The 24,315-nt window shown below is 47.0% G+C and overlaps 1 protein-coding gene across 4 annotated transcripts in view; it reads right to left on the minus strand.

Moving 5' to 3' along the window:
• Positions 1-24,315, minus strand: part of LOC109891584 (low-density lipoprotein receptor-related protein 1-like) — a 149,228-nt gene that overhangs the window by 70,211 nt on the left and 54,702 nt on the right. For all 4 annotated transcript variants that reach the window (XM_031825268.1, XM_031825265.1, XM_031825266.1 and 1 more), the window contains exons 3-7: positions 12,344-12,481; positions 9,313-9,432; positions 9,001-9,129; positions 8,507-8,767; positions 982-1,144 (exon numbers count right to left, since the gene is read on the minus strand). In XM_031825268.1, coding sequence (XP_031681128.1) covers positions 982-1,144; positions 8,507-8,767; positions 9,001-9,129; positions 9,313-9,432; positions 12,344-12,481 — 811 coding nt within the window. The remainder of the gene's footprint in view (positions 1-981; positions 1,145-8,506; positions 8,768-9,000; positions 9,130-9,312; positions 9,433-12,343; positions 12,482-24,315) is intronic.

Here is a 24,315-nt window from a genome sequence, read left to right on the forward strand (position 1 = left end):
TAGAAAAAAATGAATCTGTCTACTAATATTATACAATCTCTAAATTACAGCCAAGAATATTATTGTCATCCCTAACAGCAGCTGGACAACATCACAGGGAAAGAGTCTGGAGTAAATATACCAGAGTATATTACTGCACAATCAATTATAGCTGTGGAAATGGGTTGGAATGAAAAACAAAGAACTGCGCGCACACACACACACACACACACACACACACACACACACACACACACACACACACACACACACACACACACACACACACACACACACACCTCCAGGAATTGAGTTTGAGTTCCGTCATAAATGTCAGGGCTGAAATGAAAACCTGACTGTAGAATGTTTTGGGGAAAGGCAGGATTCGGGAGCTCTTCAAGTCAGTGGCCCACGTACTAATCAGAGAGAGGAAAGGAACCCTTCCAAGTGTTTCGGAGAACTCAAACCCCCTCCGAACCTCAACCCACCCCTCAGCCCATTGTTTTAAGTTGTGTAACAATGACAGACTACTGTGGCCAAAATATTGGGCTTCTCATGGGACTGTTATGGTGTGTTAGATGCACGTACTGTGATGCGGGTTGTGTGTGTGTGTGTGTGTGTCTCAGCTGTAGTCCTTGGGACATTGGTCTGTTCCCATGGGATGAAGGAAGGAGGATAGACCGACAGACCACAGTGTGTATTTCAGTGACTCACTGGGTCCATGCAAGCACATGCCTATTCAACCCTGACCAACAAATGGGAGCATGGATCATTGTAAGTGTGAATGTGTATGAGCATGTGTTTGTGAAATGCTTATGTTTGGATTTTACAGGTATGTACATTTATTAAATTCAAATACATGTTATTTAGTAGGATGGAACTTAACATAACATGGAAGGCAAAACATGGACACCTACAGTATGCAATCTGAGTATACACCTTAAAAGGTGTATACAGCCTATGCATAAGTGTATGTGCGTGCCTGCCTGCGTGTGTCCTCACCCCATGGTGGGGTCCAGGGCGATGCCCTTGGGGTTGTACAGCTCCTGGTCCAGCAGGGTGACACACGTCTGTCCGTCCTTGTCACACACAAAGATCCGGTCGTCCACATCATCCACAAAGTAGAAGTTTCCTGTCAGCCAGTCAATAGCCATCTGCTCCACATCTGGACAGCAGACAGAATAGGATAGAAGGGGGAAAAAAGAGACGAGGCACAGAGAGGGAGAGAGAAGAGGCAGGGGACAGAGAGAGGTAGGGAGAAAGAAAACATAAAATATGAGAAACAGATGAATTTACTGTACATGTTCCCATTGACTGATGCATCTTCATAGACCAGTTATTTCTCTCTGGCGTCATCTTTGAGGGCATCTATACTGTACTATCCGTGGATGTACTGTGTCGTGCAGTGGTAAACATAATGGTGGGTAAGACTGAGGTAATGGTAGAGAGCTCCATCATGACTTTGCAGTCCCATGAACTGCATGCAACTGTCCTGCTATGCTTAGCTTTCTGTCAGACTGTCTAATTGCTAAGTAAACATCAAATGAAACTGTATGTCACATGCTTGGTAAACAACAGGTTTAGACTAACAACGCAGAGCTTACTTCCCAACAATGCAGAGAGAAAAATATAAATCATAGAAGGATAATAACACAATGAGGAACTGTCTCTGTACGCAGGGTACCAGTACCAAGTCGATATGCAGGGGTACGAGGTAACTGAGGTAGATATGTACATATAGGTAAGAGTTAACTGTGACTAGGCAACAGGATAAACAGTAGCAGCAGCGCATGTGAAGAGTCAAAAGGGTCAATGCAGATAATATTGGTTACCTATTTAGCAGACTTATAGAAGCTGGGGGTAGAATCTTTTGGTTCCAGACTTGGTCCTCCGGTACCCTCTTGCCATGCGGTAGCAGAGAAAACAGTCTATGACTAGTGTGGCTGGAGTCTGACAATTTTTAGGCCCTTCCTCTGACACCCCCTGGTATAGAGATCCTGGACGGCAGTGATGTACAGGGCCGTACGCACGACCCTCCATAGCGTCTTACGGTCGGATGCCAAGCAGTTGCCATACCAAGTGGTGATGCAGCCAGTCAAGATTCACTCAATGGTGCAGCAGTATAACGTATTGAAGGTCTGAGGGACCATAAATTGCACAACAATTCCATGTTTATCTGATAACTAGAATGTGTAGATTTTCCAAGATACAGTTTATGTTGTCCTATCATCAGCAATCATGTCTCAGACACCAACTGAACTGACATCATATTCCATAAGTTCCAAAAAATATTTTCAACTGGTTGGATTACCAAAATATGGTTCCGTTTCCCCATCTTTTGATGTCACCATACTCTCTCTCAATGTTAATTAACAGAGATTTAAGTCGGTAGAGTAGAGAGAGGAAAAAGGGGAAAGGTATTTATGGGGGTCATAAACCTCCCCCATCGGTCCAACGTCACGACAGCTGATTTCTTTTGATTTTCCAATGATGTCAAGCAAAGAGGCACTGAGTTTGAAGGTAGGCCTTGAAATACACCCACAGGTCCAATTGACTCAAATTATGTCAATTAGCCTGTTAGAAGCTTCTAAAGCCATGACATCATTTTCTGGAATTTTCCAAGCTGTTTAAAGGCACATTCAACTTAGTGTATGTAAACTTCTGACCCACTGGAATTGTGATACAGTGAATTATAAGTTAAATAATCTGTCTGTAAACAATTGTTAAAAAATGTATTGTGTCATGCAAAGTAGATGTCCTAACCGACTTGCCAAAACTATAGTTTGTTAACAAGAATTTTGTGGAGTGGTTGAAAAACTAGTTTTAATGAATCCAACCTAAGTGTATGTAAACTTCCGACTTCAACTGTATGTCTTACTATACTTGTGGAGACCAACAATTGATTCCCATTCAAAATCCTGTTTTCCCTAAACCTAACCCCTGACCCTAACCCTTAACGTAAACCCTTAGCCAAAAATAGGAGGATCGGCAAAATGTCCTCACTACTCTGAATTTGAGTTTGTTTACTATTCTTGTCAGGACTTCTGGTACTCACAAGTATAGTAAAATATGTACACACACACACACACACACACACACGGGATGGGCATTTTAAATAACATCCCTATTCACATAATTATATTTTTTAGGACAGTCTAAATCCGGGATGGGCTACTTTGATTGTGGTGGGGGCCACAAAAAATCTGAACTCATCATAAGGGGTTGCAGTTGTGCCACCACCACCCATTTTCCATAGGGTGGATAGAAATGTTTGCAGTTTTTAATACAATATCTAAGTGAGACTGACAAATAAAATCGATGGGGACGGTAATTCCACCATGATTACTACAAGTTTTGACAACTGGCCGTTAAACTAACTTACCGATCAAAAAAATGTTAGCTGACATGGGCTAATTGACTGACTATCCGTGCCTGACATGAGAGAAAAACAGCTGATTTCAAAATTGTACCTTGTGTTTACTATTCTAACTCGCAACAGTAAGTTGAGACCCCAACTAAATTCCCAGGGATGGCCCATTCTTGGTTTAAATACATGTAAAAAATAAATACAAATATAACTTGTTTAAACTTGGGAACTGGTTGCTGCGCAGCCTGCATGACTTGGGTACCTCTTGCTTGCAGCAGTGTTTTGGGCAGTGGCCGGTGAGTTTGATATGGTGCGTGCGAGAGAGTAGCCATACAGACTACAAACTTGTAGATTCCATTAGTTATCCATCATCCCATCTGGTAGTGCTTGTGTTGACTGGATCAAACTGATGTAAAGAATCTTAAATAGCCAACTACCTAGCTATCTATTTTTCACAACAACATAACAAGTGACAGCAAAATGGATGCGGAGGACGTGAAAAAGAAACTCAAAACGGGCAAATGTTTACTGGTTGCTCAGGAGGGAAAGGGGAAGTCAGATATATGGAAGACATTTAATTTAGTTGTGGAAACTATTGGAGATCAAGAAAAAGGAGGGTAGAGGAGCAAGCGTTGCGAGAGTATTACGTTAACCAAACAGGTGCTGTTAGATTACAACATTGTTCATTTGGAACAGTGTAAACACTAAATTAATTAAGTGTACCCCAGAGTTTGACACACCTACTCATTCCAGGGTTTTTCTTTATTTTTTACTATTTCGTACATTGTAGAATAATACTGAAGACATCAACACTATGAACACATATGAAATCATGAAGTAACCAAAATAGTGTTAAACTAAATATATTTTATATTTGAGATTCTTCAAAGTAGCCACCCTTTGCCTTGATGACAGCTTTGCACACTCTTGGCATTCTCTCAACCAGCTTCATGAGGTAGTCACCAGTAATGCATTTCAATTAACAGGTGTGCCTTGTTAAAAGTTAATTTGTGGAATTCTTCATGTGTTTGAGCCAATCAGTTGTGTTGTGACAAGGTAGGGGTGGTATACAGAAGATATCCCTATTTGGTAAAAGATGATTTATAAATCCAGGCACATTTAACAGTTAGGCTATTATAGAACTAATTAAGTTGGGGTTCCTCTCTCCTCAAATTTCTTAGACAATTAAGGCAAGGGCTGTTTCCTCATCTCACTCCGCCGCATTATTCTCAATACCAATATTCTGGTTAACTTTGCTGTTATGTAAGTAGCAACATAGGGAAAGGCACCAATTCAACGGCGCACTGAAGGTTATGTTTCAGAACTGCAGACAGAGACCACTATCTAACATGGGAGAAAGTGCTCTTCTTATAAAATAATACTATATTTATTAGTGTTGCAACATTATTTTTGACATATATCACTATATACAATTTCAGTATCACGTCTTAGAGTGATAGACTGTACCATCCCCCTGGCGTCCACAATGGAATAGTCCACTGAGAAAGGCCCAAATCAGTCAGGTGTGTTGTGCACCATTAAAAAAATATATATATATATATATATTTGCGACTGCTCGAGTAAAGAAGTCGACCAACAGCCCATCGACCAAAGACTGTCTGTCTGTCTGGGGAGGGGGGGGGGGGGATCTCTGCGCGCCTCTCTCTGCGCGCCTCTCTCTGCGCGCCTCTCTCTGCGCGCCTCTCTCTGCGCGCCTCTCTCTGCGCGCCTCTCTCTGCGCGCCTCTCTCTGCGCGCCTCTCTCTGCGCGCCTCTCTCTGCGCGCCTCTCTCTGCGCGCCTCTCTCTGCGCGCCTCTCTCTGCGCGCCTCTCTCTGCGCGCCTCTGTCTGCGCGTCTCTCTGTCTGCGCGTCTCTCTGTCTGCGCGTCTCTCTGTCTGCGCGTCTCTCTGTCTGCGCGTCTCTCTGTCTGCGCGTCTCTCTGTCTGCGCGTCTCTCTGTCTGCGCGTCTCTCTGTCTGCGCGTCTCTCTGTCTGCGCGTCTCTCTGTCTGCGCGTCTCTCTGTCTGCGCGTCTCTCTGTCTGCGCGTCTCTCTGTCTGCGCGTCTCTCTGTCTGCGCGTCTCTCTGTCTGCGCGTCTCTCTGTCTGCGCGTCTCTCTGTCTGCGCGTCTCTCTGTCTGCGCGTCTCTCTGTCTGCGCGTCTCTCTGTCTGCGCGTCTCTCTGTCTGCGCGTCTCTCTGTCTGCGCGTCTCTCTGTCTGCGCGTCTCTCTGTCTGCGCGTCTCTCTGTCTGCGCGTCTCTCTGTCTGCGCGTCTCTCTGTCTGCGCGTCTCTGCGCGTCTCTCTGTCTGCGCGTCTCTGCGCGTCTCTCTGTCTGCGCGTGTCTGCGCGTGTGTGTGTCTGTGTGTCTCTGCGTCCGTGTGTGTGCGCGTCTCTGCGTGCCTGTCTGTGCGTCCGTGTGCGTGCCTGTCTGTGCGTCCGTGTGCGTGCCTGTCTGTGCGTCCGTGTGCGTGCCTGTCTGTGCATCCGTGTGCGTGCCTGTCTGTGCGTCCGTGTGCGTGCCTGTCTGTGCGTCCGTGTGCGTGCCTGTCTGTGCGTCCGTGTGCGTGCCTGTCTGTGCGTCCGTGTGCGTGCCTGTCTGTGCGTCCGTGTGCGTGCCTGTCTGTGCGTCCGTGTGCGTGCCTGTCTGTGCGTCCGTGTGCGTGCCTGTCTGTGCGTCTCTGCGTGCCTGCCAGCCTGCCTGCCTGTCTGTGTCTGCCAGCCTGCCTGTCTGTGCCTGCCTGCGTGAGTCTGCCTGCCTGCCTGCGTGAGTCTGCCTGCCTGCCTGCGTGAGTCTGCCTGCCTGCCTGCCTGCCTGCGTGAGTCTGCCTGCCTGCCTGCCTGCCTGCGTGCCTGCATCTGCCTGCGTCTGCCTGCCTGCGTGAGTCTGCCTGCCTGCCTGCCTGCCTGCGTGAGTCTGCCTGCCTGCCTGCCTGCGTGAGTCTGCCTGCCTGCCTGCGTGAGTCTGCCTGCCTGCCTGCCTGCCTGCGTGAGTCTGCCTGCCTGCCTGCCTGCCTGCGTGAGTCTGCCTGCCTGCCTGCCTGCCTGCGTGAGTCTGCCTGCCTGCCTGCCTGCCTGCGTGAGTCTGCCTGCCTGCCTGCCTGCGTGAGTCTGCCTGCCTGCGTGAGTCTGCCTGCCTGCGCCTCTCTCTGCGCGCCTCTCTCTGCGCGCCTCTCTCTGCGCGCCTCTCTCTGCGCGCCTCTCTCTGCGCGCCTCTCTCTGCGCGCCTCTCTCTGCGCGTCTCTCTGTCTGCGCGTCTCTCTGTCTGCGCGTCTCTCTGTCTGCGCGTCTCTCTGTCTGCGCGTCTCTCTGTCTGCGCGTCTCTCTGTCTGCGCGTCTCTCTGTCTGCGCGTCTCTCTGTCTGCGCGTCTCTCTGTCTGCGCGTCTCTCTGTCTGCGCGTCTCTCTGTCTGCGCGTCTCTGCGCGTCTCTCTGTCTGCGCGTGTCTGCGCGTGTGTGTGTCTGTGTGTCTCTGCGTCCGTGTGTGTGCGCGTCTCTGCGTGCCTGTCTGTGCGTCCGTGTGCGTGCCTGTCTGTGCGTCCGTGTGCGTGCCTGTCTGTGCGTCCGTGTGCGTGCCTGTCTGTGCGTCCGTGTGCGTGCCTGTCTGTGCGTCCGTGTGCGTGCCTGTCTGTGCGTCCGTGTGCGTGCCTGTCTGTGCGTCCGTGTGCGTGCCTGTCTGTGCGTCCGTGTGCGTGCCTGTCTGTGCGTCCGTGTGCGTGCCTGTCTGTGCGTCCGTGTGCGTGCCTGTCTGTGCGTCTCTGCGTGCCTGCCAGCCTGCCTGCCTGTCTGTGTCTGCCAGCCTGCCTGTCTGTGCCTGCCTGCGTGAGTCTGCCTGCCTGCCTGCGTGAGTCTGCCTGCCTGCCTGCGTGAGTCTGCCTGCCTGCCTGCCTGCCTGCGTGAGTCTGCCTGCCTGCCTGCCTGCCTGCGTGCCTGCATCTGCCTGCGTCTGCCTGCCTGCGTGAGTCTGCCTGCCTGCCTGCCTGCCTGCGTGAGTCTGCCTGCCTGCCTGCCTGCGTGAGTCTGCCTGCCTGCCTGCCTGCGTGAGTCTGCCTGCCTGCCTGCCTGCCTGCGTGAGTCTGCCTGCCTGCCTGCCTGCCTGCGTGAGTCTGCCTGCCTGCCTGCCTGCCTGCGTGAGTCTGCCTGCCTGCCTGCCTGCCTGCGTGAGTCTGCCTGCCTGCCTGCCTGCCTGCGTGAGTCTGCCTGCCTGCGTGAGTCTGCCTGCCTGCGTGAGTCTGCCTGCCTGCGTGAGTCTGCCTGCCTGCCTGCGTGAGTCTGCCTGCCTGCCTGCCTGCCTGCGTGAGTCTGTCTGCCTGCCTGCCTGCGTGAGTCTGTCTGTCTGCCTGCGTGAGTCTGTCTGCCTGCCTGCGTGAGTCTGTCTGCCTGCCTGCGTGAGTCTGTCTGCCTGCCTGCGTGAGTCTGTCTGCCTGCCTGCGTGAGTCTGTCTGCCTGCCTGCGTGAGTCTGTGCGTCTGTCTTGATGTGGAGGAGGGAGGGACTGAAGGGAGACAGAGGAAGGGGATAAGGGGGAGCTGACCTATAACCTACACACCTGCTCACACACACACACACATGTTTTTCCTCAGATCCACTGGCTCCATCTTTCCGTTTTTTACTGGAAGGGAACTGGCTTTGGTATTCTTCCAAACTGGCCGTTGCACAACTCCGGCTATAGTATCAACAGTGACACACACACGAAACGCAGGCACACACACACAGAAAAATGTGGGCACACCCTCACACATGCCATTTCTAGCACCACACACATGCATGAACACACATGTAGAACTGCTAAAGTATGTCATATTCAACTGTTGACTGGTGCAGACAGAGGGAGGGAGATGTTGATGCTATGATGTAATGTGCCTGCTTTGTCGTAACAGCGTACCTTACTTTACTCTTCATGTTGTACTGCTGTAACAGTGTCCTCCATTGTACTACCAGTTTGTGGATGGGGTATTATTGATGGTGTGGATGTTGAATTATCCCACTGTGCTACTCACTCTAGAATCCTTGAGCAGTGTGGTGTGAGATGTAGTATACTGTACTGTATAGTTATGAACTAATACTATACTGCACTATACTGTACTATACTACAGTTTAGTCACAGTCTAAGCGGGGTGAGATGTTGGAGTATCATACTGTATCATATTTTATTATAGAACTCACGGTGCAGGCTGAGGGAGATGTTGATGACCCTCTCGTCTGTGAAGCTCTTGAGGTTGGGGATCTTGGCACACTTGAGGTGGGTGGAGGCGGGTGAGTCGCCCACGTGGATCCAGCAGACCTGCTCCTGGGCGTAGAGGAAGTCCATGGCGGTGGTCTGCTTGGTGGTGGTAGACAGCAGGCTGATCGTGGTGCCACTCAGAGACGTGGCCTGGATGTTCTGACTGTTGGCGATCAGCAGCACCGAGTTCCTTTCTACTGGGTCTTGGAGAGGAGAGATCGGGGAATGGGAGGAGGGAGGAGTGTGAGAGGACTTTGGAGCAGAGGTTGTTGTCTCGACAAGGTGTAAGGGTAGGCAATCAAAAAAGTGGTCAACAGCTAATACAAATCCTACAGTATATTTACAGTACATTAGTTTAAAAGCCCCATGGAAAGCTTCGAGGGTACCTTTCGATAAAATAACGAGGTGAGTGGTGGCAGGTCCTAATAATACATACCATTTTTGGCCTTGCAGGAGCGGTTGTCGGGCTGGGGCAGGTAGCCCTCCACACAGCTGCACGTGTAGGAGCCCTCTGTGTTGGTACATGACTGGCTGCAGGCCCCGTAAACACTACACTCATCAAAATCTGACCCACACACACACGGTTAGCTACTGTTTATGCACAAACCCCTCCAGCTCTTTTTGATGGTCCTTTGAGCTGGATAGGGACAATTGCCCACCAGACTTTAACTAGGTATAGGCCTACTATTTGTAAAGTCAGTAGCAGGTTGTCACAATGTCTAGAAGGCTAAAGGTTGTCAGAACTCACCTTTACATGTCTTGCCGTCCAGCCCTATTTCATATCCACTCTTACAGTAACATGCAGCGCCCAACGGAGTCACAGAACAGTTGTCCTGGCAACCTGACAGAGTGCAGTTTGTGGCGAATTCTGTAGAGACAGGGAGGAGGAGGTAAGGAGGTAATGATATGTTGGGGTCACTTTGAGGAGCAATCAAGAGGCAATTTCTGTAGAAACAAGGGATGGGGTGGAGGAGGTTAGAGGAGGGTGGAGAAGGAGCAGAGAGCAGGACCCAGGGAGATAGTATGGGTATGATGGAGAAGGGGTAGAGCAGAGAGCAGGACCCAGGGAGATGGTATGGGTATGATGGAGAAGGGGTAGAGCAGAGAGCAGGACCCAGGGAGAGAGTATGGGTATGATGGAGAAGGGGTAGAGCAGAGAGCAGGACCCAGGGAGATGGTATGGGTATGATGGAGAAGGGGTAGAGCAGAGAGCAGGACCCAGGGAGAGAGTATGGGTATGATGGAGAAGGGGTAGAGCAGAGAGCAGGACCCAGGGAGATGGTATGGGTATGATGGAGAAGGGGTAGAGCAGAGAGCAGGACCCAGGGAGAGAGTATGGGTATGATGGAGAAGGGGTAGAGCAGAGAGCAGGACCCAGGGAGATGGTATGGGTATGATGGAGAAGGGGTAGAGCAGAGAGCAGGACCCAGGGAGAGAGTATGGGTATGATGGAGAAGGGGTAGAGCAGAGCGCAGGACCCAGGGAGATAGTATGGGTATGATGGAGAAGGGGTAGAGCAGAGAGCAGGACCCAGGGAGAGAGTATGGGTATGATGGAGATGGGGTAGAGCAGAGAGCAGGACCCAGGGAGATAGTATGGGTATGATGGAGAAAGGGGCATTCATGCAAATAAATGTCACAATTCAAAAACATTCTCCAACAATAAGGACATTAAGAAATATGTATCTGCAGATGAGACAGTGAAGTTGTGGGTGTACTTTACTGTCAGTGTGTCTGCTGCCAAATAGCCTACTAGAAGATTGACTAGCTCAGCCTTTGTTGTTATGTATAGTAGGTCAATCATTTTTCCCTTAGATGTGCCTGTGATCTATAAAAACGTCATAGTCTGTCTATAATGGACATTAACCCACGCGGAAAACTACAAAACGTTAGTCATTTTATATGCAGGAATCAATAGCCCAGGCTCTCGTCCTAAAGGATATTGTTGTCTGCCATCAGACCCAGAGCTGGGGTCTTGCCTCTGGGCATGGGGAAGCAGGAAAGCTTGGGGTTGCAAAATGGGTCTCTGGGTAGGGCTGTTATGGTGACCGTATTACTGCCATATCGGCGGTCACGAGTCATGATGGCAGTCAAATTCCACGTGACCGTTTAGTCACAGAAATTAAGTTTCTCCAAGCTCTGATGCTGCTGATGGTCATTAGTAGCCTGCCAAACTTGCTAACTGCCTGGTACCCCGTACTCTATTGTCCCCCATCAGCTTTCTATGGGCTAGGCTTACTCTATTTCTCAACTTTCCGAAATATTAAGCACATTGCTTATCTTTAAAACAGGAGTATATCCTACCTGGCTGGCATGAAAATTAACCATGGAAAAGCGTCCTCCATTCTCTATTTAAGTGCATAGATGACATGTATTTTTTTTGCTGCCCGTTTCGAGACTGATACATGATAACGGTCCTTTAAACTCAAAGCAAACTTCACACATTATTTGTATATGTAAAGACCAGATTAAATCAAGAATTGTGTGATGGGTGAGAATATTAGCCTATCACTTGTGATTGATATATGTGACTGGTTTCAGGAAACTAGGCATATGTCGCGCGTCACTACTTCACAGGAGTGCCATTTGAACGCAAGCTTATTTGGGGGCAGAAATACCTTCTTGAACATGTGAACTTTCATGTGCCATAATAATAAACTTGTATGACATCTGTAATTATGAATACAATTGTTAAATTACGAGGCCTTGTTGGGTTAGCCAAGGAAAAAGTACGCAACCTTCCAGCTAGCCGTGATTGGCTGAAATGAGTGCCTATGTCTCCATTTGGCCAACCGAATCAGAATCAGCACATGGTTTTAGCTAGGAATGCAAAGGTTCATCTGAAAAATAGATCATCTAAGCCACATAATCATGATTTGAGTGTGCTCCAGGTTTTGTTTTGGGAAAGCCAGAAGTCGGACCTTCATACACTCATATCTAATACTCAACCCTGCTTACAGAACAATACTTTCATTGATGTAATAATGAGAAAAAAACAAGTGTGTGATGGGAGATGTGTTTAATAATTTTGCTCTTTAAATGTTAATAAATTCACTCTAAATCTTAAATAATTTTGCAGTATAATGTGAGTCTGTCCACTCTGTACTATACATTAAACACATTAGTTTAATTATACATTTCAGTTTAATTATAGTAAACCAGGGCCAAGAATAGGAGCAATACTGTAGGTCAGAGCTGCCCAAACCTGTTCCTGGAGAGCTACCCTCCTGAAGGTTTTTGCTCCAACCCCAGTACTACTATAACTAACCTGATTCAGTTTATCAACCAGCTAATTATTAGAATCAGGTGTGCTAGATTAAAGTTGGAGCGAAAATCTACAGGACAGTAGCTCACCAGGAACAGGGTTGGCCAGGCCTGCTGTAGGTAGTTGGACTTGCAAACCCCCATGGGAGTTCATACAATGCTTGGTGGAAAATAAACCAACTCATGTTATTATACTTTCATGTTATTATACTCCCACATGCTTCTTTACATGTCAATCTGCAGTAATCCGTCATAATCATAATCCAATTTTAAAGATGGAGTGTTGTATTTGAAGTGGGCAGCATGCATGTGCTATGTACATTAATGTGGGGGTAGGAGGATAAGCCTTAGTGCACGGCCATGTTAGAATCAAATCTGCCAGGCCATCTCCCCTCCATTGTAGTGCTGCAAGATTCCCTGCCTGGTTAGAGAATGTATGGGGAGGGTTAGGGTACAATACACTAAGCTATCTGGACAGGCTACTTAAATGGAGGAGTGAGGGAGAGTGTTTAATACCTCTGCAGTGTGGACCCTCATCCCAGCCGTCGGTACAGTCCGGGACCCCGTTACACAGTTTACTCATGTGGATACACAGCTCTGTCCCCCCACACTGGTACTCACTGGGGGGGCACCGTGAAACATGGCTGTGTGGACCTGAAACACAGACAGGGATAAAACATGATGTAGACCAACTGTAACAAGGAGAAAAAGGAAGAATTAGCTGAGGTACTTTTCTTCAAAAATACAAACATTTTCTACTGGCCTGTTTTCCTATTATTCACTCTTCCACAGCTCCCCACCTTCACTGAATCCTCTTCACTTCACTCCATGTGCCTGTGCTCTACCACCACCCTTCTTTCAAACATCTCATTTCAGTCTCCAGCACATCCTCTTGATTCTATTTAGACATACCTTTTGCAGCAGTTGTATAGACAAGTTCAACCACAGACAAATGTGCACAACTCTTGGGGGATAAACAGATTCAATTGATCATCAAGCCCTTTATCAAAAATGAATCATGCTTTTCAGTGCTGGGCAAGAACGAAGATGTGCATCACAGTAGGTCCCTGGGACGAGCAAGTCCTGCTTAAGCTCAAAAGGCCAGGTAGAGAACGCTACTCTCTTCAACACACTCCATCAACATGGCTTCATTTAATATCAATCTGTTTAAAATGCATAAAAGCCTTCGCCAAGCAAAGGTGGGCCTCTGCTTAGGCGAGTTGTCCTCTTAGTGTACCTAGGACCCAGCCAGACTCCTGCCCAGAGCTGCTCAGCCAGAGTAGACCAGACCAGACTAGAGCTTTGCCCACAAGAGGGTCTTTGTGAATGACAGACTATATTAGGAACATCAGTCCAACCACGCCAGTCGACTGACTGACTGTTGTCCAGGTCCAGCCAATCCCGCAGTCTGTCTGTCAGTCTGTTATTTGTATGAAATCATTGTTTGTGCGAGCGTACTGTAGCATCATGTTCGGAGCGTGCTCATAAATCTGTGGCCAAACGCAAACCCCCGGCGGCAGACTGCTCATGGCATCATGTGTTTTTCACTGAGTCACCCAGACAGACTGGATGGAACTCTCCTGTTTGTCCCGCTCTTTGATTCAGTGCCTTTACACAATACCATGGACATTCCCTGGGTTTACATAGGGGGACTTCAAGGAAGACGTAGCAAAGATCAGAAGATCACAAAAACAACGTTTGCTAACAGTGTAGAACAGGGAAGTGAGTGTATGGATTATGGTTAAATGGTCCATATTTTCAAACTGCAAACAGAATACAAACATAAATCCTGCTAACTGCCAGTTAGCTGCAAGATGAGCCTTCACTGAAACTTAGTGTTGGCCAAAATTAGCATGCTATGATTGGTAACACGTCAAGGGGCAGCGTTTTCTTTATAGATATGTGTAAACTGTTCCTCCTTGCTGAATGGTATTTTGCAGGGTATTCAGATGCAAGGGTATTCAGATGACAGTCTGTGGGGTGCAGAACAGGAGAAGACTGGAACTGAACACTCCGTTCTCTTCTCTTAAGGGTCCATCTCTCTCTGCCAATGCAGAAAACCAAACTATTGGTCTTGGCAACCCCATCTGCTGACTCATTTAAAAACAATAGAGGGCATAATGTGAGAAAGAAAACAATTGTGAAAAAGAAAGAAATAGAGAAGAAAAGAAAAAGCGCGAGAGAAAAAGGGGATCATTCGGAGGAAGAGGCATGAACCCCACTTTAAAGTGAGCTGGGTGGAAAGAGCCAGGTTAGAAGAGAAACCCAGGGTAGCAGGAACACCAGAGTTCATGCTCTCATTAGGACACTAGTAGTAACAGTTAACACCAACACTGTTTAACTATTTTAAACACTGAAATTGTTTAACACCAACTATTTTCTCACCATTTGTTTTGAGATTACAGGAGGCACAGATGACTTTTAAATGATGCCGGCCAAAGGGTATCTGTTGTCAATGGGTCTTTCGCTCTGCACTGCACACACACGCATGCGATCACACAAAATTAACTGTTCTCTGACTATTGGGTTGGGACCAGATGAGAAAAAGCTTAAGGGAGAAACAAGTTAAATAAAAGCATCCTAGTGCCTCCATTAACAAATGACAAACTGTGATAATGCCAAATTACATAAACTGTGTTTATCATTCTCCCCTGAAGCTTGATGGAAGACTGGTGGAGGACTGAAGAAGTGCCATAGAGTGTCCCATGCAGGTTAGAGGGAGGCCTTTACCAGTGACCGTCCTGATAGTCCCATAGACATCATATAGTCAGCCACACCAAACACCAGAGCTGTGCTGCTCACTTCTTCCATAGGTCTGGCTGTTTGAATCTCTAGAGGCCTTGGGCTGTACAGTACACTGTTCATCCCATCCCCAGCACATCCCTAAACAAACACTCATTCCCATATTCATCCTCCATCACAGGCCACACCCAGACCAGAGCTCGTACAAACACAATCAGCCCCAGCCAAGCCATTGCTAGAGTCAATGCTTGTTGAGACTACAAGAGATAAGTTACGCTAACCAAATGGCCTTCTCAATGTTTCAATCCATATCTACATTTCAGTAGGAATACAACAGATGGGCAGGCTATATGATTACTCTTCTAGGGAGCTAGCAATTCTAGAAACGCGAGTTCGGCCCGATGACTGTATATACACTGCTCAAAAAAATAAAGGGAACACTTAAACACAATGTAACTCCTAGTCAATCACACTTCTGTGAAATCAAACTGTCCACTTAGGAAGCAACACTGATTGACAAATTTCACATGCGATTGTGCAAATGGAAGAGACAACAGGTGGAAATAGGCAATTAGCAAGACACCCCCAATAAAGGAGTGATTCTGCAGGTGATAACCACAGACCACTTCTCAGTTCCTATGCTTCCTGGCTGATGTTTTGGTCACTTTTGAATGCTGGCGGTGCTTTCACTCTAGTGGTAGCATGAGACGGAGTCTACAACCCACACAAGTGGCTCAGGTAGTGCAGCTCATCCAGGATGGCACATCAATGCGAGCTGTGGCAAGAAGGTTCACTGTGTCTGTCAGTGTAGTGTCCAGAGCATGGAGGCGCTACCAGGAGACAGGCCAGTACATCAGGAGACCTGGAGGAGGCCAACAACCCAGCAGCAGGACCGCTACCTCCGCCTTTGTGCAAGAAGGAGCAGGAAGAGCACTGCCAGAGCCCTGCAAAATGACCTCCAGCAGGCCACAAATGTGCATGTGTCTGCTCAAATGGTCAGAAACAGACTCCATGAGGGTGGTATGAGGGTCCGACGTCCACAGGTGGGGGTTTACAGCCCAACACCGTGCAGAACGTTTGGCATTTGCCAGAGAACACCAAGATTGGCAAATTCGCCACTGGCGCCCTGTGCTCTTCACAGATGAAAGCAGGTTCACACTGAGCACATGTGACAGACGTGACAGTGTGGAGACGCCGTGGAGAACGTTGTGCTGCCTGCAACATCCTCCAGCATGATCGGTTTGGCGGTGGGTCAGTCATGGTGTGGGGTGGCATTTCTTTGGGGGGCCGCACAGCCTTCCATGTGCCCGCCAGAGGTAGCCTGACTGCCATTAGGTACCGAGATGAGATCCTCAGACCCCTTGTGAGACCATATGCTGGTGCGGATGGCCCTAGGTTCCTCCTAATGCAAGACAATGCTAGACCTCATGTGGCTGGAGTGTGTCAGCAGTTCCTGAAAGAGGAAGGCATTGATGCTATAGACTGGCCTGCCCATTGCCCAGACCTGAATCAAATTGAGCACATCTGGGACATCATGTAGTGTGGATTTCCACTTTAATTTTGAGTGTGACTCCAAATCCAGACCTCCATGGGTTGATAAATATGATTTGCATTGATCATTTGTGTGATTTTGTTGTCAGCACATTCAACTGTGTAAAGAAAAAAGTATTTAATAAGAATATTTCATTCATTCAGATCTAGGATGTGTTATTTTAGTGTTCCCTTTATTTTTTTGAGCAGTGTATGAATGGACAAAGCCACAGATCACGTGACCCTATTCATTCTAATTGGAAGACTCAATAGCACAAGGAAGTCATTGAAGATGCTGTCTCATGTGGGAGATCTATGGAGACATAACATGCGCTGTTTGAGACACTCCAAGAAGTGAAGTGCAGGCTAGCTCAGTGCTGCCCCCTCATTGAAAATCTGTAATGTAATATTTACACACACTGTTTTATCCACATATACAGTGCCAGTCAAAAGTTTGGCCACACCTACTCATTCAAGGTTTCTTTATTTTTACTATTTTCTACATTGTAGAATAATAGTGAAGACATCAAAACAATGAAAGAACACATACGGAATCATGTAATAACCAAACATTTATTAAATCGCCACCCCTTGCCTTGATGACAGCTTTGCACACTCTTGGCATTCTCTCAACCAGCTTCATGACGTAGTCACCTGGAATGCATTTCAATTAACAGGTGTGCCTTGTTAGAAGTTCATTTGTGGAATTTCTTTCCTTCTTAATAAGTTTTTAGCCAATCAGTCGTGTTGTGACAAGGTTTGGGGAGTATACAGAAGATACCATGATATGGACTTTTCCCAAATATGGTTAAGAACAGCTAAAATAAGCAAAGAGAAACGATAGTCCGTCATTACTTTAAGACATGAAGGTCAGTCAATCCGGAAAATTTCAAGAACGTCGAACGTTTCTTCAAGTGCAGTCACAAAAACCATCAAGAGCTATGATGAAACTGGCTCTCACGAGGACCGCCACAGGAAAGGAAGATCCAGAGTTTACTCTTCTGCAGAGTATAAGTTCATCAGAGTTACCAGCCTCAGATTGCAACACAAATAAATGCTTCACAGATTTCAAGTAACAGGCATCCCAACATCAACTGTTCACAGGAGACTGTGTGAATCAGGCCTTCATGGTTGAATTGCTGCAAAGACACCACTACTAAAGGACACCAATAAGAAAAAGACTTGCTTGGGCTAAGAAACACGAACAATGGACATTAGACCTGTGGAAATCTGGACCAAGAGCCAAGAAGGCGAGTGATGGAGTGCTGCATCAGATGACCTGGTTTCCACAATCACCCTAACTCAACTAAATTGTGAGGGTTTGGGAGAAGTCGGACCGCAGAGTGAAGGAAATAGCAGCCAACAAGTGCTCAACATATGTGGGAACTCCTTCAAGACTGTTGGAAAAGCATCCCAGGTGAAGCTGGTTGAGAGAATACCACGAGTGCGCAAAGTTGTCATCAAGGCAAAAGTGTGGCTGTTTGAAGAACCTAAAATAGTTTGATTAACACTTTTTTGGTTACTACATGATTCCCTATGTGTTATTTCATAGTTTTGATGTCTTCACTATTATTCTACAATGCAGAAAATTGTTGAAAAAAAATAAACCCTTTAATAAGTAGGTGTTCTAAAACCTTTGACTGGTAGTGTATAAAATCGAGCACATGTCCATGCAATCTCCATAGACAAACATTCGCAGTAGAATGGCCTTCCTGATGAGCTCAGTGACTTTCAACATAGCACCATCATAAGATGCCACCATTCCAACAAGTCAGTTCATCAATATCTGCCCTGGTCAACTGTTAGAGCTGTTATTGTGAAATGGTGACGTCTAGGATCAACAACGGCTCAGCCGCAAAGTGGTAGGCCACACAAGCTCACAGAACGGAACTGCCGAGTGTTGAAATGCGTCGCGCTGTCCTCGGCTGCAACATTCACTACTGAGCTCCAAACTACCTCTGGAAGAAATGTCAGCATAATAACTGTTTGTCGGGAGCTTCATTGAATGTTTGAGTGGCGGGCAGCTTCACATAAGCCTAAGATCACCATGCGCAATGCGAAGCGTAGGCAGGAATGATGTAAAGCTCGCCACCGTTTGACTCTGGACACTGGAGCAGTGGGAACACGTTTTCTGGAGTGATGAATCGTGTTTCACCATCTGGCAGTCCAACAGATGAATCTGGGTTTGGCAGATGCCAGGAGAACACTACCTGCCACAATGCATTGTGCCAACTATAAAGAGGAATAATGGTATGGGGCTGTTTTTAATGTTTTAGGCTAGGCCCCTTATTTCCAGTGAAGGGAAATCTTAAAGCTGCAGCATACAATAATATTCTAGACGATTCAATGCTTCCAACTTTGTGGCAACAGTTTGGGGAAGGCCATTTCCTGTTTCAGCATGACAATGCCCCCGTGCACAAAGTGAGGTCCATACAGAAACTGTTTGTCGAGATCGGTGTGGAAGAACTTGACTGACCTGACCTCAACCCCATTGAACACTTTTGGGATGAAGTGGAACGCAGACTGCGAGCCAGGCCTAATCTCCCAACATCAGAGCCCGACCTCACTAATGCTCGTGGCTGAATGGAAGCAAGTCACTGCAGTAATGTTCCAACATCTAGTAGAAAGCCTTCCCAGAAGAGTGGAGGTTATTATAGCAGCAAAGGGGGGACCAATTCCATATTAATGCCCATGATTCTTGAATGAGATGTTCGACGAGCAGGTGTCGACCTACTTTTAGTCATGTAGTGTATATGCATATATTTCTGGGATTACTGGGACACTACAGGCTGCCATTAGCTAGTAAATTATACTTAGAACTTCTTCTGTGTGCGATTTTTAAATAAAATTGGTTCAAGGACCTACATCTGCAAACAATGCTTGCAGAACTGCGGTCTGCCTTAAACTTCCTGGCTTCATTTAGAGGGTGCTGTCAATCTCCCATGCTTGGGCCAGGAGATTTTCCTGACTATGTGACCTGACCTAAGTGTTGTAGTCTATAACTAGGGGCCCAGTTTGTCCTGGTGCAGGTCAGGTGGTCAGAAGCCCCTACAATGAGTCACAGCTTTTCCAAAGAATAACAGTAGACCGGTACAGTGATTTTTCCAGCACTCAACAAAGCATTTATTTTTTTAAGCCTCCATCAAAACAATGGGTTTCAGGGATAGTGGCAGATTTGACAGCTTGCACAAGTGCACATTGAGTCCTTAAGCTTCTTCACATAAATGGTGTAGTCACATGGTGAGGTGGGATGGGGCAAGAAGTGACTGGATAAGTGGGGCCATTGTTTGGGTGACACAAATTGGCCTGTGGCCCTCAGCCGTATGGTAAGCCCCGGTAAGATTGTACATTAGCAGCGTCACATGTGGAGGGTGACCTCTGGTGTTAGGCCAGATCCTGGACCATTATTAGTCAACCGACTAAACTGAACCACCATGCTCTGCTCTTTTGTGGCTTCACTTTAGAGTGAAAAAGAGAGGCAGTGCTTTCTGGGGCTGAAGCAAAGGCCCATGTTCTTGGGTTGGCCCTGAATGTCACTGAACTCCAAATGGCCTGTTAGGCTGGCTGCTGCATGCAATTTTCCATTCAGTGCTGCCTTCAGCATGCCTCACGTCCTCGCTCGCTCAACAACACAATGGTCAGTCCTCTCCAAACAAAAAAACAAAAAACAAAGCAGCATCCACATAAGGGAAATAAAGTGCCTTCAGAATGTATTCAGACCATGACTTTCTCCACGTCACAGCCTTATTCTAAAATGGATTAAATGCATGTCAGAGTTAAAACCAAGCAATGAGTTCGAAGAAATTGTCTATAGCGCTCCTAGACAGAATTGTGTTGAGGAACAGATCTGGGGAAGGGTACTAAAACATTTCTGCAGTATTGAAGGTCCCCAAGAACACAGTGGCCGCCATCATTCTTAAATGGAAGAAGTTTGCAACTACCAAGACTTTTACTAAAACTGGTCGCCCAGCCAGGGAGGTGACCAAGAACCAGATGGTCACTAACCGAGCTCTAGAGTTCCTCTGTGGAGAAGGGAGAACCTTCCAGGAGGACAACATCTCTGCAGCACTCCACCAATCAGGCCTTTATAGTAGAATTGGCAGACAGACGTAAGCAACTCCTCACATGACAGCCCGCTTGGAGTTTGCCAAAAGGCACCTAAAGACTCTCCTAAAGAAACAAGATTATCTGGACTGATGAAACCAAGAATAAAACTATTTGGCCTGAATTCCAAGAGTCACGTCTGGAGGTAACCTGTAACCATTACTATGGTAAAGCATGGTGGTGGCAGCATTGTGTAGTGGGGATGTTTTTCAGCGGCAGGGACTGGGAGACTAGTCAGGATCAAGGGAAAGATGAACAGAGCAAATTACAGAGAGATCCTTACTGAAAACCTGCTCCAGAGCACTCAGGACCTCAGACTGGGGCGAAGGTTCACCTTCCAACAGGACAACAACCCAAGCACACAGCCAAGGAGTGGCTTAGGGACAAGTCTCTGAATGTCCTTGAGTGGCCCAGCCAGAGCCCAGACCTGAACCCGATCAAACATCTCTGGAGAGACCTGAAAATAGCTCTGCAGCGACACTCCCCATCCAACCTGACAGAGCTTGAGGATGTGCAGAGAAGAATGGGAGAAACTCCACAAATACAGGTGTGCCAAGCTTGTAGCGTCATACCCAAGAAGACTCAAGGCTGTAATCATTGCCAAAGGTGCTTCAACAAAGTACCGAGTAAAGGGTCTGAATAATAATGTAAAATATCATATTTCCATATTTAATACATTTGTAAAAATGTCTAAAACTGGTTTTTGCTTTGTCTTTATGGGGTATTGTGTATAGATTGATAAGGGTAAGAAAAACAATTGAATCAATTTTAGAATTAGGCTGTAACGTATCAAAATGCCTTGCTGTTCTGACCAGGCAGGACTGGATACAAAGATGACCATTGTAGAGGGTGTGCTGTGCTCTGCTCCGTTCGTAGGATTGCTGACCAGCTGCATGGCCACAGTGGCCGACTTCATTTAAATAGCCGCTAGACACACACCAACAAAATACCATGGGAATCATTCAGCCTGCATTAAAAAACAACCACCACTCTTGCATCCATCCTGAACTTTCACTCAAGAGAATATGCAATATCACACACATATCTTTGAAATAATGAGAGCTATTCCTGTTGTTGGTCTGAATTTGTCTTCTTGGCCTCTTTTGTTATTTTTTTTTTTTGTTCTGTATTCCCACTTCTACATTTTTATTTTATTTTATTTCACCAGGTAGGCAAGTTGAGAACAAGTTCTCATTTGCAACTGCGACCTGGACAAGATAAAGCATAGCAGTGTGAACAGACAACAGAGTTACACATGGGGTAAACAATTAACAAGTCAATAACACAGTAGAAAAAAAGAGAGTCTATATACATTGTGTGCAAAAGGCATGAGGAGGTAAGCGAATAATTACAATTTTCCAGATTAACACTGGAGTGATAAATGATCAGATGGTCATGTACAGGTAGAGATATTGGTGTGCAAAAGAGCAGAAAAGTAAATAAATAAAAACAGTATGGGGATGAGGTAGGTACAATTGGGTGGGCTATTTACCGATAGACTATGTACAGCTGCAGCGATCGGTTAGCTGCTCAGATAGCAGATGTTTGAAGTTGGTGCGGGAAATAAAAGTCTCCAACTTCAGCGATTTTTGCAATTCGTTCCAGTCACAGGCAGCAGAGAACTGGAATGAAAGGCAGCCAAATTAGGTGTTGGCTTTAGGGATGATCAGTGAGATACACCTGCTGGAGCACGTGCTACGGATGGGTGACCAGTGAACTGAGATAAGGCGGAGCTTTACCTAGCATGGACTTGTAGATAACCTAGAGCCAGTGGTTCTGGCGACGAATATGTAGCGAGAGCCAGCCGACTAGAGCATACAGGTCACAGTGGTGGGTGGTATAAGGTGCTTTAGTAACAAAACTGATGGCACTGTGATAAACTGCATCCAGTTTGCTGAGTAGAGTGTTGGAAGCTATTTTGTAGATGACATCACCGAAGTCGAGGATCGGTAGGATAGTCAGTTTTACTAGGGTAAGTTTGGCGGCGTGAGTGAAGGAGTCTTTGTTGCGGAATAGAAAGCTGACTCTAGATTTGATTTTAGATTGGAGATGTTTGATATGAGTCTGGAAGGAGAGTTTACAGTCTAGCCATACACCTAGGTACTTATAGATGTCCACATATTCTAGGTCGGAACCATCCAGGGTGGTGATGCTAGTTGGGCGTGCGGGTGCAGGCAGCGATCGGTTGAAAAGCATGCTTTTGGTTTTACTAGCGTTTAAGAGCAGTTGGAGGCCACGGAAGGAGTGTTGTATGACATTGAAGCTCGTTTGGAGGTTAGATAGCAGTGTCCAAGGACGGGCCGGAAGTATACAGAATGGTGTCGTCTGTGTAGAGGTGGATCAGGGAATCGCCCGCAGCAAGAGCAACATCATTGATATATACAGAGAAAAGAGTCGGCCCGAGAATTGAACCCTGTGGCACCCCCATAGAGAATGCCAAAGGACCGGACAGCTTGCCCTCCGATTTGACACACTGAACTGTCTGCAAAGTAGTTGGTGAACCAGGCAAGGCAGTCATCAGAAAAACCGAGGCTACTGAGTCTGCCGATAAGAATATGGTGATTGACAGAGTCGAAAGCCTTGGCAAGGTCAATGAAGACGGCTGCACAGTACTGTCTTATCGATGGCAGTTATGATATCTTTTAGTACCTTGAGCGTGGCTGAGGTGCACCCGTGACCAGCTCAGAAACCAGATTGCACAGCGGAGAAGGTACGGTGGGATTCGAGATGGTCAGTGACCTGTTTGTTGACTTGGCTTTCGAAGACCTTAAGATAGGCAGGGCAGGACGGATATAGGTCTGTAACAGTTTGGGTCCAGGGTGTCTCACCCTTTGAAGAGGGGGATGACTGCGGCAGCTTTCCAATCCTTGGGGATCTCAGACGATATGAAAGAGAGGTTGAACAGGCTGGTAATAGGGGTTGCGACAATGGCGGCGGATAGTTTCAGAAATAGAGGGTCCAGACTGTCAAGCCCAGTTGATTTGTACGGGTCCAGGTTTTGCAGCGCTTTCAGAACATCTGCTATCTGGATTTGGGTAAAGGAGAACCTGGAGAGGCTTGGGCGAGTAGCTGCGGGGGGCGCGGAGCTGTTGGCCGAGGTTGGAGTAGCCAGGAGGAAGGCATGGCCAGCCGTTGAGAAATGCTTGTTGAAGTTTTCGATAATCATGGATTTATCGGTGGTGACCGTGTTACCTAGCCTCAGTGCAGTGGGCAGCTGGGAGGAGGTGCTCTTGTTCTCCATGGACTTCAGTGTCCCAGAACCTTTTGGAGTTAGAGCTACAGGATGCAAATTTCTGCCTGAAGAAGCTGGCCTTTGCTTTCCTGACTAATTGCGTGTATTGGTTCCTAACTTCCCTGAAAAGTTGCATATCACGGGGGCTATTCAATGCTAATGCAGAACGCCACAGGGTGTTTTTGTGCTGGTCGAGGTCAGTCAGGTCTGGAGTGAACCATGGGCTATATAATTTGTCTGTGCAGCTACTAACACAAATATCATCCTACTCCTGGCATTTTCTCACAGTTTCATGACACATTTAATTCGTTTTTCCACCCACCCACACAGTTGTTTCTGTCCTAGATAGACAAGGGTGTAGGCCATGGCTGGCGCAAAAAAACAGCAGGTTTCTACATTGGTCTGGGCCAGCCTGTAATGACTTCCCTCCCCTCCCCTTCACCCCCTCAGTCTCCACCGCCCTCTCCCCTTTCTTCTCTGTCACTCACTCACTCACTCCCTCCCTGGTTCTATATTTCTCTTATGTTTTGCGTTTCTCTCACAGGGAGAAGCTGACCAAACAGACAGGGCTGCTTCCATTCCCTCTTCTTAAGTGGTGCGCAGTAGGAAGCTTTCTGCTTTGGTTTTCGAGATGATAGATCTCTGTCGAGGGAGTAGCTGGTTTTTACATAGTGTATATTTATTTCTTCTGAACATATTTCCGTTTTTTGGCAATGTCAATTCACATGCACAATCTTTCAAAATACTTACTCATATTCGGTAGCTGGACAGGCAAAATGCAGCCGAGACCTTACACTGCTGCTACTCACAGTTATTTATTTATGTATAGTCACTTCACCCCTACATCAAATCAAAATTGTTGTCGTCACGTGCCGAATAC

Source organism: Oncorhynchus kisutch, linkage group LG5, assembly GCF_002021735.2.
Source record: "Oncorhynchus kisutch isolate 150728-3 linkage group LG5, Okis_V2, whole genome shotgun sequence".
NCBI classification, from domain to species: Eukaryota; Metazoa; Chordata; class Actinopteri; order Salmoniformes; family Salmonidae; genus Oncorhynchus; species Oncorhynchus kisutch.